This window comes from Octopus bimaculoides, chromosome 11 (genome assembly GCF_046866305.1).
Source record: "Octopus bimaculoides isolate indiv1 chromosome 11, ASM4686630v1, whole genome shotgun sequence".
NCBI classification, from domain to species: domain Eukaryota; kingdom Metazoa; phylum Mollusca; class Cephalopoda; order Octopoda; family Octopodidae; genus Octopus; species Octopus bimaculoides.
Genome location: NC_142938.1, coordinates 55,647,882 through 55,661,281, shown reverse-complemented (window position 1 = coordinate 55,661,281; position 13,400 = coordinate 55,647,882). Strand labels below are relative to the sequence as shown.

General features: G+C 34.9%; 1 protein-coding gene and 1 pseudogene across 24 annotated transcripts in view; one reads left to right on the top strand and one right to left on the bottom strand.

The window, feature by feature from the left end:
* LOC106881761 (uncharacterized) overlaps positions 1–13,400 on the bottom strand; it is a 135,538-nt gene that overhangs the window by 24,031 nt on the left and 98,107 nt on the right. For 6 of the 24 annotated variants that reach the window (XM_089360081.1, XM_089360076.1, XM_089360071.1 and 3 more), the window contains 4 exons: positions 12,692–12,934; positions 9,219–9,479; positions 7,641–7,822; positions 2,103–2,152 (listed from right to left, as the gene is read on the bottom strand). In XM_089360081.1, the coding sequence (XP_089216207.1) occupies positions 2,103–2,152; positions 7,641–7,822; positions 9,219–9,479; positions 12,692–12,883 (685 nt within the window). In that variant the 5' untranslated portion in view covers positions 12,884–12,934. Of the gene's footprint in view, positions 1–2,102; positions 2,153–5,476; positions 5,522–7,640; positions 7,823–9,218; positions 9,523–12,691; positions 12,938–13,400 lie in introns of all 24 variants that reach the window. The other 18 variants (XM_089360079.1, XM_089360078.1, XM_089360075.1 and 15 more) reach the window with 6 other exon arrangements.
* LOC149133347 (5.8S ribosomal RNA) lies at positions 3,146–3,294 on the top strand (annotated as a pseudogene).

Sequence of the window (13,400 nt, the reverse complement as noted above, 5' to 3'; positions counted from 1 at the left end):
TTTGAACTCACTGGTGCTGGTGCTACATAAAAAAGCACCCAGCACACTCTGTAAAGTGGTTGGTATCAGGAAAGGCATCCAGCTGTAGAAACCATGTCAAAGCTGACACTGGGGTTTGATGCAGTCTTTTGGCTTGCTAGCCCTTGTCAAATCATCCAACTCATGCTAGCATAGAAAACAGACATTAACTGCTGGCATTCAGATTAGTCTGAATGCTTATTTATTCACACTGTCTTGAACTAATCATGCACTATCTTAGAGATTTTGATGATGTGACTGTTTACTTTTAGAATAACATTACAGGGGGTGTATGAGAGGCCAGATCTGGCTGGTGTAAAGTTATAAAAACAGGTAGAATATTTTGGCCAGATACAACTGGTTTAAATGCTAAAGGGTTAAATGATGATGATGATGAGACTTAGTAGATTACTTAGAAGATTACAGTGTATTTATTCAGTATATGGAAAGAATGTGAATGTAAAAGCTTCATCTGCAAAAAGCATTCAAACATCTACTGGAATGGTATTTAGTTTCTATCAAGGGATTTTACAGAAATGTTAAGAACTTCAGTATTAAATGACGTTTAACAGGGGGAGCCTCTACACTGAGACTTGATCTGTTAGAGATAGCAAGCAGTCAAACCAAACCGTACCATCATAGAAAAAAAAAAAAAAGAGGAAGGACACATTGGATATTGTAGTCCTAGATACACTGTTTGAAACTGAGATGGGATGGCCATAGACAGAATGCTATGATCATAGATTAAACAACTAAAACATCTAGTACAGAATAACAAAAATGTATTTATTCAAACTTTTACAACCAGAAACTGACTGCTGAAAGAGGTTCTTAAATCTTTATCATCAGATTTGAAACATCTATGCTGGAATTATGTCTTCTCCTCCTCATTATAATATAAATTTCTGCAAGATTTATATTTTATTAGTTATATTTCATTACACATTAAGGTGTGTAACCTAGTGATTAGGGTGTTTCACTCATGAGTACAAGATCATGATTTCGATTCCTGGACCAGGCCATGTGTTGTGTTCTTGAGCAAAACACATAAGTTTACACAGCTCTGTGATCACTTTGATATTTGATGTGTGGCATGCCTTGTACCTGTACAGGCAATGTTGATCTGTTGGAGTGAGTGAGCTAATGCACAATGCAAGCATTTGATCACTATAAGCAAATGATCTGTGTTGGTTGTCCAGTAAGAAGCTGTGGAACTCTCAACAGGATGACAGAAAAGTCCATCACTGTTTATATTTAATGCTTCAAGTTTTCATTTCATAAACCAAAAATATTCAAATTCACCCACTCTTCCACTCATAATTTTTTTATGAGTAATGTAATATTCATAACTCTTGTTATGTTTGTAATGTTCAACTGAGAAATGACAGCAAAATACCCTAACCTATTTAGGTTGTCTTAGATAAAGAGATTGAAGTAACTGAGTAAGGCTGGTACAGTTTATTGTGGCAAGATGAAGGAAATGTTTAAGTAGGGTGCAAGTTCCAGATGGAGGTTGTTTAAGAGAGAAAGAAAAATATAATTATAATCAATATAATTAATACAGAGTCCAAGAGGTAAGATCATTTACATTGGATAATGAAGAAAAGGTGTTTACAAAGAGGAGGTGACTTCTAATAGTTCCAGAAAAATAGAGACCTCTTTTAGTGGAAGAGAGTAAACTTCAACTTGAGTTGGTGCTTATAAAGTGTATGAATATTGGTTTGCAAGTCAGTCTGTTTGTGATCTAAAATGTATTTAGGGATGCATTGCCCCAAATATTATAGTACAAGGCATATGCTTCATAATGCGTTATCAACTGTTCAAGGCTAAAACAATTTTTGCCTTGAAGTTAAAATGCTGTATGTTTTTAGGTATATCTCTAAATGTTTAAACAAGCCTAACATAAATCATAAGAAGGCATTGCTAAGACATCCTGCCGCTGTAAAAGTAAATGAATTGACCACTAAATAACAAGTAACTGTCTCATAGAAACCATGGCACAAAAGAAATGTGTGACTCAAGCTATCAGACATTAAAATAATATGAACGTGTTTACAGAATTATGAGAAGTAAAAGATATTTACCTGGTCGACGAGATAACTCCTGACGTCTTGCATTTGAATTTTCTTCATACCTAAAACAAATAAATAAATAAAATGAAAACAATTCCTAATAAATACATTTTTGGTCTGATAAGTTTCAATACATTTATCTTCAGTCTTACATTGTAAAAAAACATTTTATAAGATCCAATCATGTTTTTTAAAAAGCCAGATATTACTCTAGTATATTTTGAGAGTGGATAAGTTTCATTTAAGTTCTATATTCTTCATAATTTCTTTGAACTTCAAACTGCTTTTTGCTTATCTTTTCATAACCACTTTGAATTTTGAATTTTTGTTTTTGGTTGACTTGTATGATGGGACACCTGTTTGTAACTATTGTGTGAAGCCCTGACAAGAGTATATGAGCACTTTCAAACACATATACACATGACAAACTTTTAGTTTCCACTCACTAGGCTTTGGCTGGTTGTAATAGAAGACACCTGCCCAAGTAGGACTGGACTTGAAACTGTGGGTGGGAAGTGACTTCTTTACAACATGGCCATACCTGCACTTATCTCAAAAGATTATTCACTCATAACATGAATTGAATTCTGTCTTACCATTCTTTTTCACTCTCACAAATGTCAACCATCTATATTATTTGTAGTAGTATTTTCCAATAGAGGCAGTAAGTAAGTGACAATTAGTAACAAACATGATCTTCCATTTGTTTGGTTTAAATTGTTCAGGTAAGAAGTAACAGTTTGAATATTTAGAGTCATCAGTTAACTTTTAATGACAAAATATTTCTAACTTCTGCAAATCACGCCTGCCTTTGTTTCATTTTGCTCTTTCCTTACATACATCTGCCGAGGCCTCCTCGACGATTCGCCCCAGATGTCATGGCGAGCGATGACAGTTGCATGCTGACCTACAACAGTCACCCTATCCTTTTATTTTTTTTCTTTCTCTTCCCTTGCAGATGCTTGACCTTACAGCTGCCATGTCACTATCCCTTGTTTGTGCTGCATAGCAAGTACAGACTGAAATAATCAGGTGTAACATAGTAGTAGTAGCATAACCCTGGACAGGGGATCACTTGGCTCGTCCATAGATGAAGAGCAAAGCAATCCACGTGAACTGCAGGATTCAGTGAACATTGACACTTTGAATGCACATTGCAACCCAGGGATCCCATTATCTTCAGGCTTGGTCTGGTCAAGAGGTGGGGAATCAGGAGTCACAACAAAAAGCATGGGTGGTGATGCCATAGTAAGTCTGGTGGGCATACAAGCCAGATTGACGACATCCATATCAGAAACAGAGATAAAGAGATGCTTATAAATGCAAAGTCCTTTTCCAGTGAGGAATGTACAGCTCAACATAAGTTAGTGGTTAGCAACTTCAGACTTAGAGCTAGATGGACACAACAATGCAAACCAGTTTGGAAAAGGAAATTACGAAAGCTCAAAGAACCATCAAGCGGTCAGACATTTGGAGATATCATGATTAAAGTATATGATGAAAAAGAGGAGGTTGTGATGTATAATGTAGAGGACAACTGGAAGTTTTTACAGGACAACCTTCTAAAGGTTGTGACTTGGTGGTGGAACAGTGTGATAGATAGAACCATAAAAGCAAAGAGACAGGTTTGAATAGATTGGAGAAATGGAGGCAGCAAAGTGCTGTACCAGGTAGCCTAAAGGGAAGCTAAGAGACAGGATTATCTAGCAAGGGCAGAAGAAGAAAGGAAGAGGTTTGCCAATCTCTTACTGTATGAACATCAGAAACTTGATGTGTTATGGATTGCTAGACAGTGTGTCAGAGAAGAGTGGATGAATAATGGCATTCTTGCACTTAGTAACACTGAAAAGAAAGAGGTGTGGAAGTGTTACTATGAGAAACTATTAAATGTGGAGAACGAATGGGAGACAGGTAGTCTCCCCTATGAGAAGCCAACAGAAGGACTGGCAATTAAGAAGTTACCACTGGTCCATTGGGAGTTACCACTGAAATGCTAAATATATCTGGCAGAATAGGACACAATTTAGTCACCTGTATAATTAATCAGGTTTTTCAGGAAGGTGTTATCCTTGATGACTGGTGCAGCAACATTACAGTCAGCTGCTACAAGGGTAAAAGAGATGCCTTAAATAGAAGTAATTACAGAAGCATCAAATTGCTAGACCAGGTCATGAAAGTCATGGAAAGAGTTATAGCTCAGTTAATTACAAACTGAATCCGATTAGATGAATTGCAACTTGGCTTTGTGCTGGGGAGAAGCACTACTGATGCTATCTGTATAGTCAGACAACTGCAGGAGAAGTATTTGGTTAAGAACGAACCATTGTACTTGGTGTTTGTTGACTTGAAGAAAGCCCTCAACAGGCTATCTGCTGTGTGATATGGTGGGCTTTCAGGAAGCTAGGGGTTGACAAGTGGCTTGTGAAAACCGTACAAGCCATGTACAGAGATTTTGTCAGTAAGGTGAGAGTTTATCAGGAGTACAGTGATGAATTTAGTGTACAGGCAGGTATTCATCAGGGTTTGGTTCTCAGTCACCTGCTATTCATCATTGTCCTCCAGGCCATAACAGAGGAATTCAAGACTGGCTGCCCCTGGGAACTGTTATATGCTGATGATCTTGCTCTCATAACAAATTCTGTAACAGAACTAGAAAAGAAATTCTAGGTGTGGAAGCAAAACCTGGAATCAAAAGGCTTTAAAGTTAACTTAGCAAAGACCTAGGTTCTATTAAGTAAGAAAACAGACAGGACCCTACTCCAATCAGGTAAATGGCCCTGCTCAGTATGTAGGAAAGGTATGGGCAAGAATTCCATACAAATGCCCACCTGCATCTTCCCTGCCCCATCAACCATTTCCCCTCATCTTTTTTTAATTATTAGTAAAAATATGAACACATCAAGAAAAGAAAAGACTAAAGTTTTCAAGTTAACATAGAAAACAATTACAACACAAGTCTGCTATAACAAACACTTAATAAATTAATAATACAGTCTGCTGTATACTAAAATAGCAGGCAAATTTTATTCTAGATACCAAATAGAATTGCTAAGTGACATCGTAAACAAGAAAAACAAAACGAAAATGAAAGTCAACCACAGAAATCATGACACACAATACAAAATTATAAAATGTTGCAACTAAAAGTACTAACTTGAAGAAATAAAGACATATGTAAAAATATTTACTAAAAAAACAATGAACAATGAAACATAAATTTTACTATAAGAATACCACTAGGCACAATAAATAAGAATGCTAAAAAGAAAGGGTAAATGAAGAAAAATAGATACATGACCAAAATCAGCTTTTTTTTTTTTATAAATCTAAAGGTCAAGAAACCATGCTTTGAAGTCCAGAGACATTGTAAAAGACATGTCACTTACATTGGGGAAACCTGCATTAGTTTGAACTGTTGATTGACAATGCACCTGAAAAATTTTATATCTTATTTAATGATAGTCTGTCTTCATGTTGATTAATCTAAGCCTTGAAATATGTCAGATTACATTAAAATTAAACAGAAAAATATATACAAAAATTAATAGCCCTTTTTCTGCAGTCTTTTAGATAAGAATTACCAGTATTCTTATGCACATTCAATCATTAGTTAGTCATGAGCTGGAATAAACTTTGATAAGAGAAAACACAATCTTTCCAAAATAATATACACTTGAAAATTTCTAAGAATTGATAGTAAAAATATTGCTTGAACCGTTTACCTGTCCTGTGTATTCCATGTGATGCACAGCACATATTTCCCTGCCATCCATGCATCATATATGACACACATTCCCAATTTATTTCAACAGCCAGAATAACTTGGGACTTATGAAAGGAAAGCTATGTATTAGTCAGAACATACGAAACAAGAGCCAGCTAAAAGTTTAGAAAAAGCATGGACAGTCAGGATAAATTTATAAATATGCTTTGGACAGGCAAAGGGCTAATGATAGTATCAAATATCTAGCAATGATACTTAGTATCCAATAGTAATCAACATCTTGGGATTTTATATAGACAATAACCAAGTGGGAAATATGTAAATGTAGTTGTGATTTAATTTAAGAAACAGGGAAAGAAAAAACAGACTTTCAAAATTTTTATGTGAATATGTAAGTAAAAATTATATATTAAGATTGTTGTGGCCGTTGTCAGTGTCATATAACTAGCACCCATGCTGATGGCATGTAAAAAGCACTTTCTGAGTGTTAGGCCTCACAGAAGCAATGCGGCCAATACTGGTGTCGCGTAACTAGCACCTGTGCTGGTGACACATAAAAAGCACCTTTTGAGCATTGGGCCCTACAGAGGCAATGACAAATGACCGAGACCTTTGGCAATAAGCTGTGCTTGAGAAGACCCATCAAGCCAAGTGAAATTGTAGTCATGGCAGATACTGGTGTCATGCAACTGGCACCCATGCCGTTGGCATGTAAAAGCACTCATTACACTCTTGGAGAGGCTGGCATTAGGAAGGGCATCCAGATGTAGAAACCATGCCAAATCAGAGTGGAGTCTGGTTCAGCCCTTCAGCTTACTAGCCCTGGTCAAACCATCCAATTTATACCAGCATAGACAATGGATGCTAAATGATGAGGATGATGATACATGTCAAAACTTATTTTTAAATATTACAATTATTTTACACAGAAATCAAGATATTTTGTTGGGTCTTGGGAGGGTCATTACACCAATAATAATAACAACACACTAGCTCAGTATCACTTCTTTACTGTTAGTCAATTGGTTAAATATCTAACTAACTAACTAATCGATCATTTAAGGTGTTGGTTAAACAATCAATCAGTAACTAACAATAATGAAGTGATATTGAGCTAGTGCATGTGTTGTTATTGGTGTAATGTGAGGCCCTACTGTAGGTGTATATTATAGACAGCTCTCCTGAGGTACTGTCCTTCAACTGCATTGTTGATATTCATATTCAGGATTGCTACATTTGCCTATTTCTCTTTCTCTTTCTCTCTCTCTCTCTCTCTCTGTATATATATATATATATATATATAGATCACTCTTAGTTTTGCCAACTGTACAAAAGACGCTTTAGTTGAAATAGTCTAATAGCACCAAAATATGTCTCCTGCTTTCCTCAGATGATTTTTTAGTGTCCCTTGCCTATTAAAAGGTGCTAAGAGTCACAAATTAGTGCTTCAGCTGAAGAAGTTTTAGTTACTCACACTGTGATAAATAAAGGGCACAAAAATAATTTTCTCTTTCTGACAAAGTACTGTCTAAATCCTCTTCCTCATCGTCATCGTCATCATTATCATTGCCATCGTCATTTAAAGTCTGTTTTCATGATGGCATAGGTTGGACAGTTTGACAGGAACTGCATCAGGTAACATAGTCTGTTTTTGGTATGGTTTCTACGGATGGATGCCAAGCACTTTACAAAGTGTACTGGATGCTTTTAATGTGGCACTAACACCAGTGCTTATTATGGGGAACCATCATCAAATGTTGAAATTCTTCTTCTAAGAACATATGAAGTTCAGAACCTTAATACATTATCAAATAATTACAACTTACTCTTGCTGATGCTTCTCAGCATCCCATTCTCTTCGCCATTCTCCTGAAGCAGATTTTTGTCTCTCAATTCTTTCTTTGTCAACTCGGTCTCTCTCTGCTTTCCATTCCATATATTGGCGTCTCTCACGACCTGTCATCGATATAGACATCTCCATTTTTGTCGGAGGAGTAGAATTGAAACTCTATTAACAGAAACAGAAAAATAAAATCAAATTTAAGGTTCCTAGCTATAAATCTGACTTCACAGCCAATAAATGTGTTACTTTCCAAATATATTTTTCTATAGTTCATATTTATTCATCTGAAAATTTCTGAAAGCATTGCAATATCTACTTTTAATAAGTAAATTGATCATATTCTCTACTTACTTTACTGGACAGAGAATTGGCAAAGTGCCTAACATAATGCTTTAATCATGTCTTAGTGTCACTAAATTTTGCCATAATCAGCTATACTTTTTTATTCTTTCAGGATCAATAAATATCAGTCAATTACTGGATTGACTGAATCAACTGTTTTCTCCTACAAAATTAGAAATCATCAACATATTTGTGAAGGCAAGTGGCCTAGTGGTTAAGTGTATTGCACTCATAATCTTGCGATTCTCAGACCAGCTGTATGTTATGCTCTTGTGCAAAACATTTCATTTCATGCTGCTCCAGTCCACTTAGCTGTAAGTGGGTAACCCTGCAATGACCTAGCCTTCTAATCAAGGTTGGATGTTGGCCTACTTGCCTAGCCAATGAAATAGCATCACTTGAAAGCTAAAACAATATATAGTATATTGTGACCAGCGATGTAAAACAACAGTCTGGTTATCATGAGATCATCAAATATATTTTATGATGATTATAACACTGGATCCTTCTAACTGTGTTATGTTACTATATCAATGAATGGTACAAATATTTACCAAGTATAAAAATTTTGCAGTGTTAAAACTGAAACTTAGCTTTAACTTTTGAATTTCCACAACGTTTTACACAACCTCTTTCTGATTTTATCCAAAAATGGAGTGGAATAAGATGGTAAGGAAATAGATCTCAAGAGACGAGAACAAGCTTTGAAACTAACTTTTACAAAAATAAAGAAAGCTGCTTATTAATTAGTTTAAAATAGGTACTTTTTACTTGAAGTAAGTCAACACTGAGTAGAAAATTCTTAAAAGTTTAATTTTAATATATTTTTATCAAAATGTGATTTTCATGATTTCAACTCCAGAAACTAATTCTAATTGACTTTGGAATAATATTTTGAACACTTTGAGGTAGTTATATTTTTTCTCTCATACTCTTCATAAATCTACTTTCTACAGATATGTGAGCAAAAATATTTCTCCAAATTACAAGTTTAATCTAGCACCAACCAAAATATATTGTGATTCCAGTACCTTTCGGATTTGTTGGGTGTTTGGACGAAGAAAAATGATTTTAATTTACTTAACATCAACTGTATTAAACATGAAGTTGTAAGAAATAAGCAGTGAGAAAAAGTGTTAAAATGGAATAATTAGCTATTAAATGGGTAATAAAGCAATGTCTGTTTGAATGGAATTTCAATGATAAATTGTATCCTAACCTGTCTATCTCTTGCAGCTTTCATTTTTGATTTCACATTTTGAAAATCAATTCCACCATAGTTTTTTGGGTGCCTGCGAACATCTTTTGCACGGTTATCTTTTAAGTTGCTGCATTCTCCCCCTCCTCCTCCTCCTCTCCCGCCACTGCCACTGCTTCCTCCTCCACCTCCTCCTCCTCCATCCCTGTCACCTCGGTCATAACCAGGACCTTCACGGCGTCTATCTGCAAGGAAGTTGTAGGCAGGGTCAGGTGGTGGGCCCTAGGAATTGCAAAAAGAAACAAATAGAAATAATAAAACATTTCTGAAGTGATTTCAACAAAATCAGACAAGTAAACACAATAACAATATCGATTTCAAATTTTGACACAAGGCTAGCAATTTCAGGGGAAGGAGCAAGTTGACTGCCTCGACGCCAGTGCTCAACTGGTACTTATCTTATCAACCCCGAAAGGATGAAAGGAAAAGTTAACCTCAGCGGAATTTGAACTCAGAACATAAAGACAAGTGAAATGCAGCTAAGCATTTTGCCTAGCATGCTAATGTTTCTGCTAGCTTGTTGCCCTAAACACAATAATAATATTATTGTCTTAAATGTTATCAGTGCAGACCAACTATAAACAACTGTTATATCAAACAAAATTTAGCACATTAGTAGACAAACCTTTCATGCTCTCCACTACATTCAAATGATCAATGCTAAATTACAGTAAAATATATATATAATACACCAGCATGTGTAATATGCTAGCATGTATAATATATATCTCAATTTTGAACTCTAAATTGTTTTGAAACTCTTTAATGCCATGTACAACATAGAATGTTATATAACAGCTATAAGAGCAGATCATCTACTGTAATGCAATAAAGAAACCCTTAATATCCTACTTTATGTTAAATAAAATAACTTTACATTTTGAAGCTGTCACAGCTGTGTGGTTAAGAATTCCAATTTCAGACCATGTGATTCTGAGTTCAGTCCCTCTGTGTAGCACATTGGGCATGTGTCTTCTGCTTGAGTCAGGCACTATGAGTGAATTTTGGTAGTCAGAAACTGTGCAGAAGCCTGTTGTGTGTGTGACTGTGTATGCATGCATGTACATGTCTGTATGCATTCATACTTATATGTTTATGATTGTCAGCCTTATTTTGTCTTTACAGGGACACTGTTTGACAGCTGGTGTTAGTTCATGTCCTGTATCTTAATGGCTCAACAAAAGTATAGATCGCTAGAATAAGTAACAGGCTTTAAAAAAAGTAAGTAGTGGGGTTGATTTGATTGACCAAAACCTGCAGCATTGGACAACATGGTTGCAGTTCAATGCCTGGAACCCCTAAAAGTGAAACAATAAAAGAAAGCATGGAGGACACATATTAGTCATTCAAAAATACACAAAAACTGAACAGTTTTTGTGTGTTTCTGAATGGTTAATATGTGTCTTCTGCATTATAACTGCTTTAGTTACAACACAGTCTCAGATCAAATTACTCGTTAAGCAAGTACATCAAGTACATAACGAAATATCATTAAAAAAAAATCATCTCAAAAGTGATAAAGTCTTATTACATTGTTTCTCTTTCTTTCTTGATAAAAGTGTGTGTTGGGGTGGGGAGGAGATAATCTTTTCTTGTAACATAATTTGTTATGTACAATAAATAAGATAACAAGACAACAGTAAAAACAATGTAACGAACTAACAATCAATATTCCTTGTGAACTAACCGACTCCTGACTTCACTGCGAACTAACACGAACTTCAGTTCACTCCGAACTCTCAAACTCACTCGGATCGTTACTATTTATACTTTACTCAGACCAGTCTATCTTTCACAAAGGGACATGGCTATAATGCTCCCCAAATACTCCTGTACATGATCACAGATACACATACTGTCAGCCACTAAGGCACATGCTCAAGTTGTTATGGTCCACCACTGACAAGCAAATCTGTGGTATTGAGCAGAATATTTGCTATAACAATATTTCTGCTTCAGCAACTCAGCAGTGAATTTGTTTGAAATGTAATGGAAAATAGGTTAGTTTCAAAACATTGACATCCAGGTTACAAAAGCAGAGTTTGAAGGGAATAGTAGACATTTCCTTTGATTTTTAGATCAAAGCAAATAGGAAATAACACTTACTGACCAAAGACAAAAAACTTTTAATTTTGTTACACAGTGTTATAGTTAGCTATTTCATTTCTGTAAAAACACTACCTATACATGGTTAATCATAACTAAAATATTTTTTTAAAAACTGGTGGGGAAGGATACTGTCAAATTGGGTGCTTGTGGACAAATATTGCAAATTTTTTCTCAAAAACTTTTTTCCATTGACTTCATATTTCCAGTATTGAGTGTGAATATTTACTGATTCATTTTCTCCCTGGTTGAAAATGAGGATATGTGCTAGCATAAATATTAGTGCTTTGATTGAAGAGTAAATAAAGGTTTGTGGACAGGTAGTTTCTCTTTATTTTCTTATTTTTAAGTAATTTGTCATTTATGAACCATGCCCAAAGCCACCCTGTTTGACGGTACTGATGTGGACCCATGAACCACAAAGTCCAACAGTCATGACTTCAAACCTTACTACTACAATAAATGGGGTGACAACCACACACAGCCCAAGATTTCATTCTGGATCATAGATAACCTAGCTAACAATAAGTTTCACTTCTAACTTGCAGTTCAGAGGTTAGTTTTAGGAATGGTATCAATCAAAAAAAAAAAAATAACTGTTCCAACAGAAACTATTCAATCATTTGTACTATTTTTTTAAATTATATATTCTGACATATGAATACACACACACACAAACAAAAAAATATTTATAATCAAGAACAACCCCCAAACTATAGCAATTCATTTGTTATGGTCATACAAGAAAAAAATTGGTGAAAACAACGAGTAAAGCATGTTGGTTTTATATAAAGCACAAATTCACACATGCAAGAGCCAGAATAGAACAACAATTTAACATGGAGTTAATTACAGCTAAAAATTATTTGTTAAATTACAAATTTGGTCTTGATTAATTATTATTAGTGAAAGGAACTGAAATCTTCAATTTAAAAAACAAAAGACTCAAACAAAACATATGGAAATTTCCCGTGGAACACAAAAATCAATGAAATGACTGTAACATCTCAGTAATATGCAGAAAATTTTCAGTTGTATTAACAGAAATTAACTCCTGACATAGAAAACTTGAAGTTCACTACTAAATCGTTCTTTGGCATGTGATACATTTGACTGAAAAGATGTGCATAAGAGTGAGTGTATATATATATATATATATATATATATATATATATATATATATATATATATATATATATATATATATATATGTATGAGTGAGTGTGCACACATACACACACACATATATATATATATATATATATATATATGTATCAACATGTATGTACAGGAACAAATAAATAGATGGGTGTATTCATATAACTTACATTGAAGTCTGTAGTCTTTTCTCGCTCTCTCTCCCTATGTTTATCTCTGGTTTGCCTTATATTAGCGAAATTTGGCCGGTATTCAGGAACGTTGTCAGTAATTTGAATATGAATTTCATTCATTTCATTATTAGGTACAGTGGTCATTCGCTCAAGCCGATGCTGCCCACCTGTCGAACCCACTGCATGCATAGACCGGCGACCTCGATAGACACTGTCGATACATAGATCTCCATTCTCATCCTGCTAACCATTTGATGTTCACAGCAACACAAGTAGAATTAAAGAAGAACAACTGATATAACAACCATATTACAACCCATGACCAAATAGTAGATAAAAAAGAACAAGAAAATAAATATACACAAATTTTTACTCAGACATGAAACATCAGGTAGAGAAGAAGAAATAGAGAATTTAAGGCATTCATGCCTTTTGGGAATCTATATCTATTTTATGATATCTATGTCAGACGAATTAAATTATCGTTCTATTGTCTCAATGTTCAAAAATAAAAAAGAACAAAGATAACAGTAGGAAGTATCAGGGTACTGCTCTACTTCTCATCCCTAACAATTCCGTGTCATTCTCCCCCACCCTAACTACCAATGCTTGGATTTCTCTTATCTTCTATCTTACATTCGTTTCCGTCGTAAGACTGTGGCCATACTGGGGCACTGCTTTGAAGACATTTTAGTTGAATGAGTCA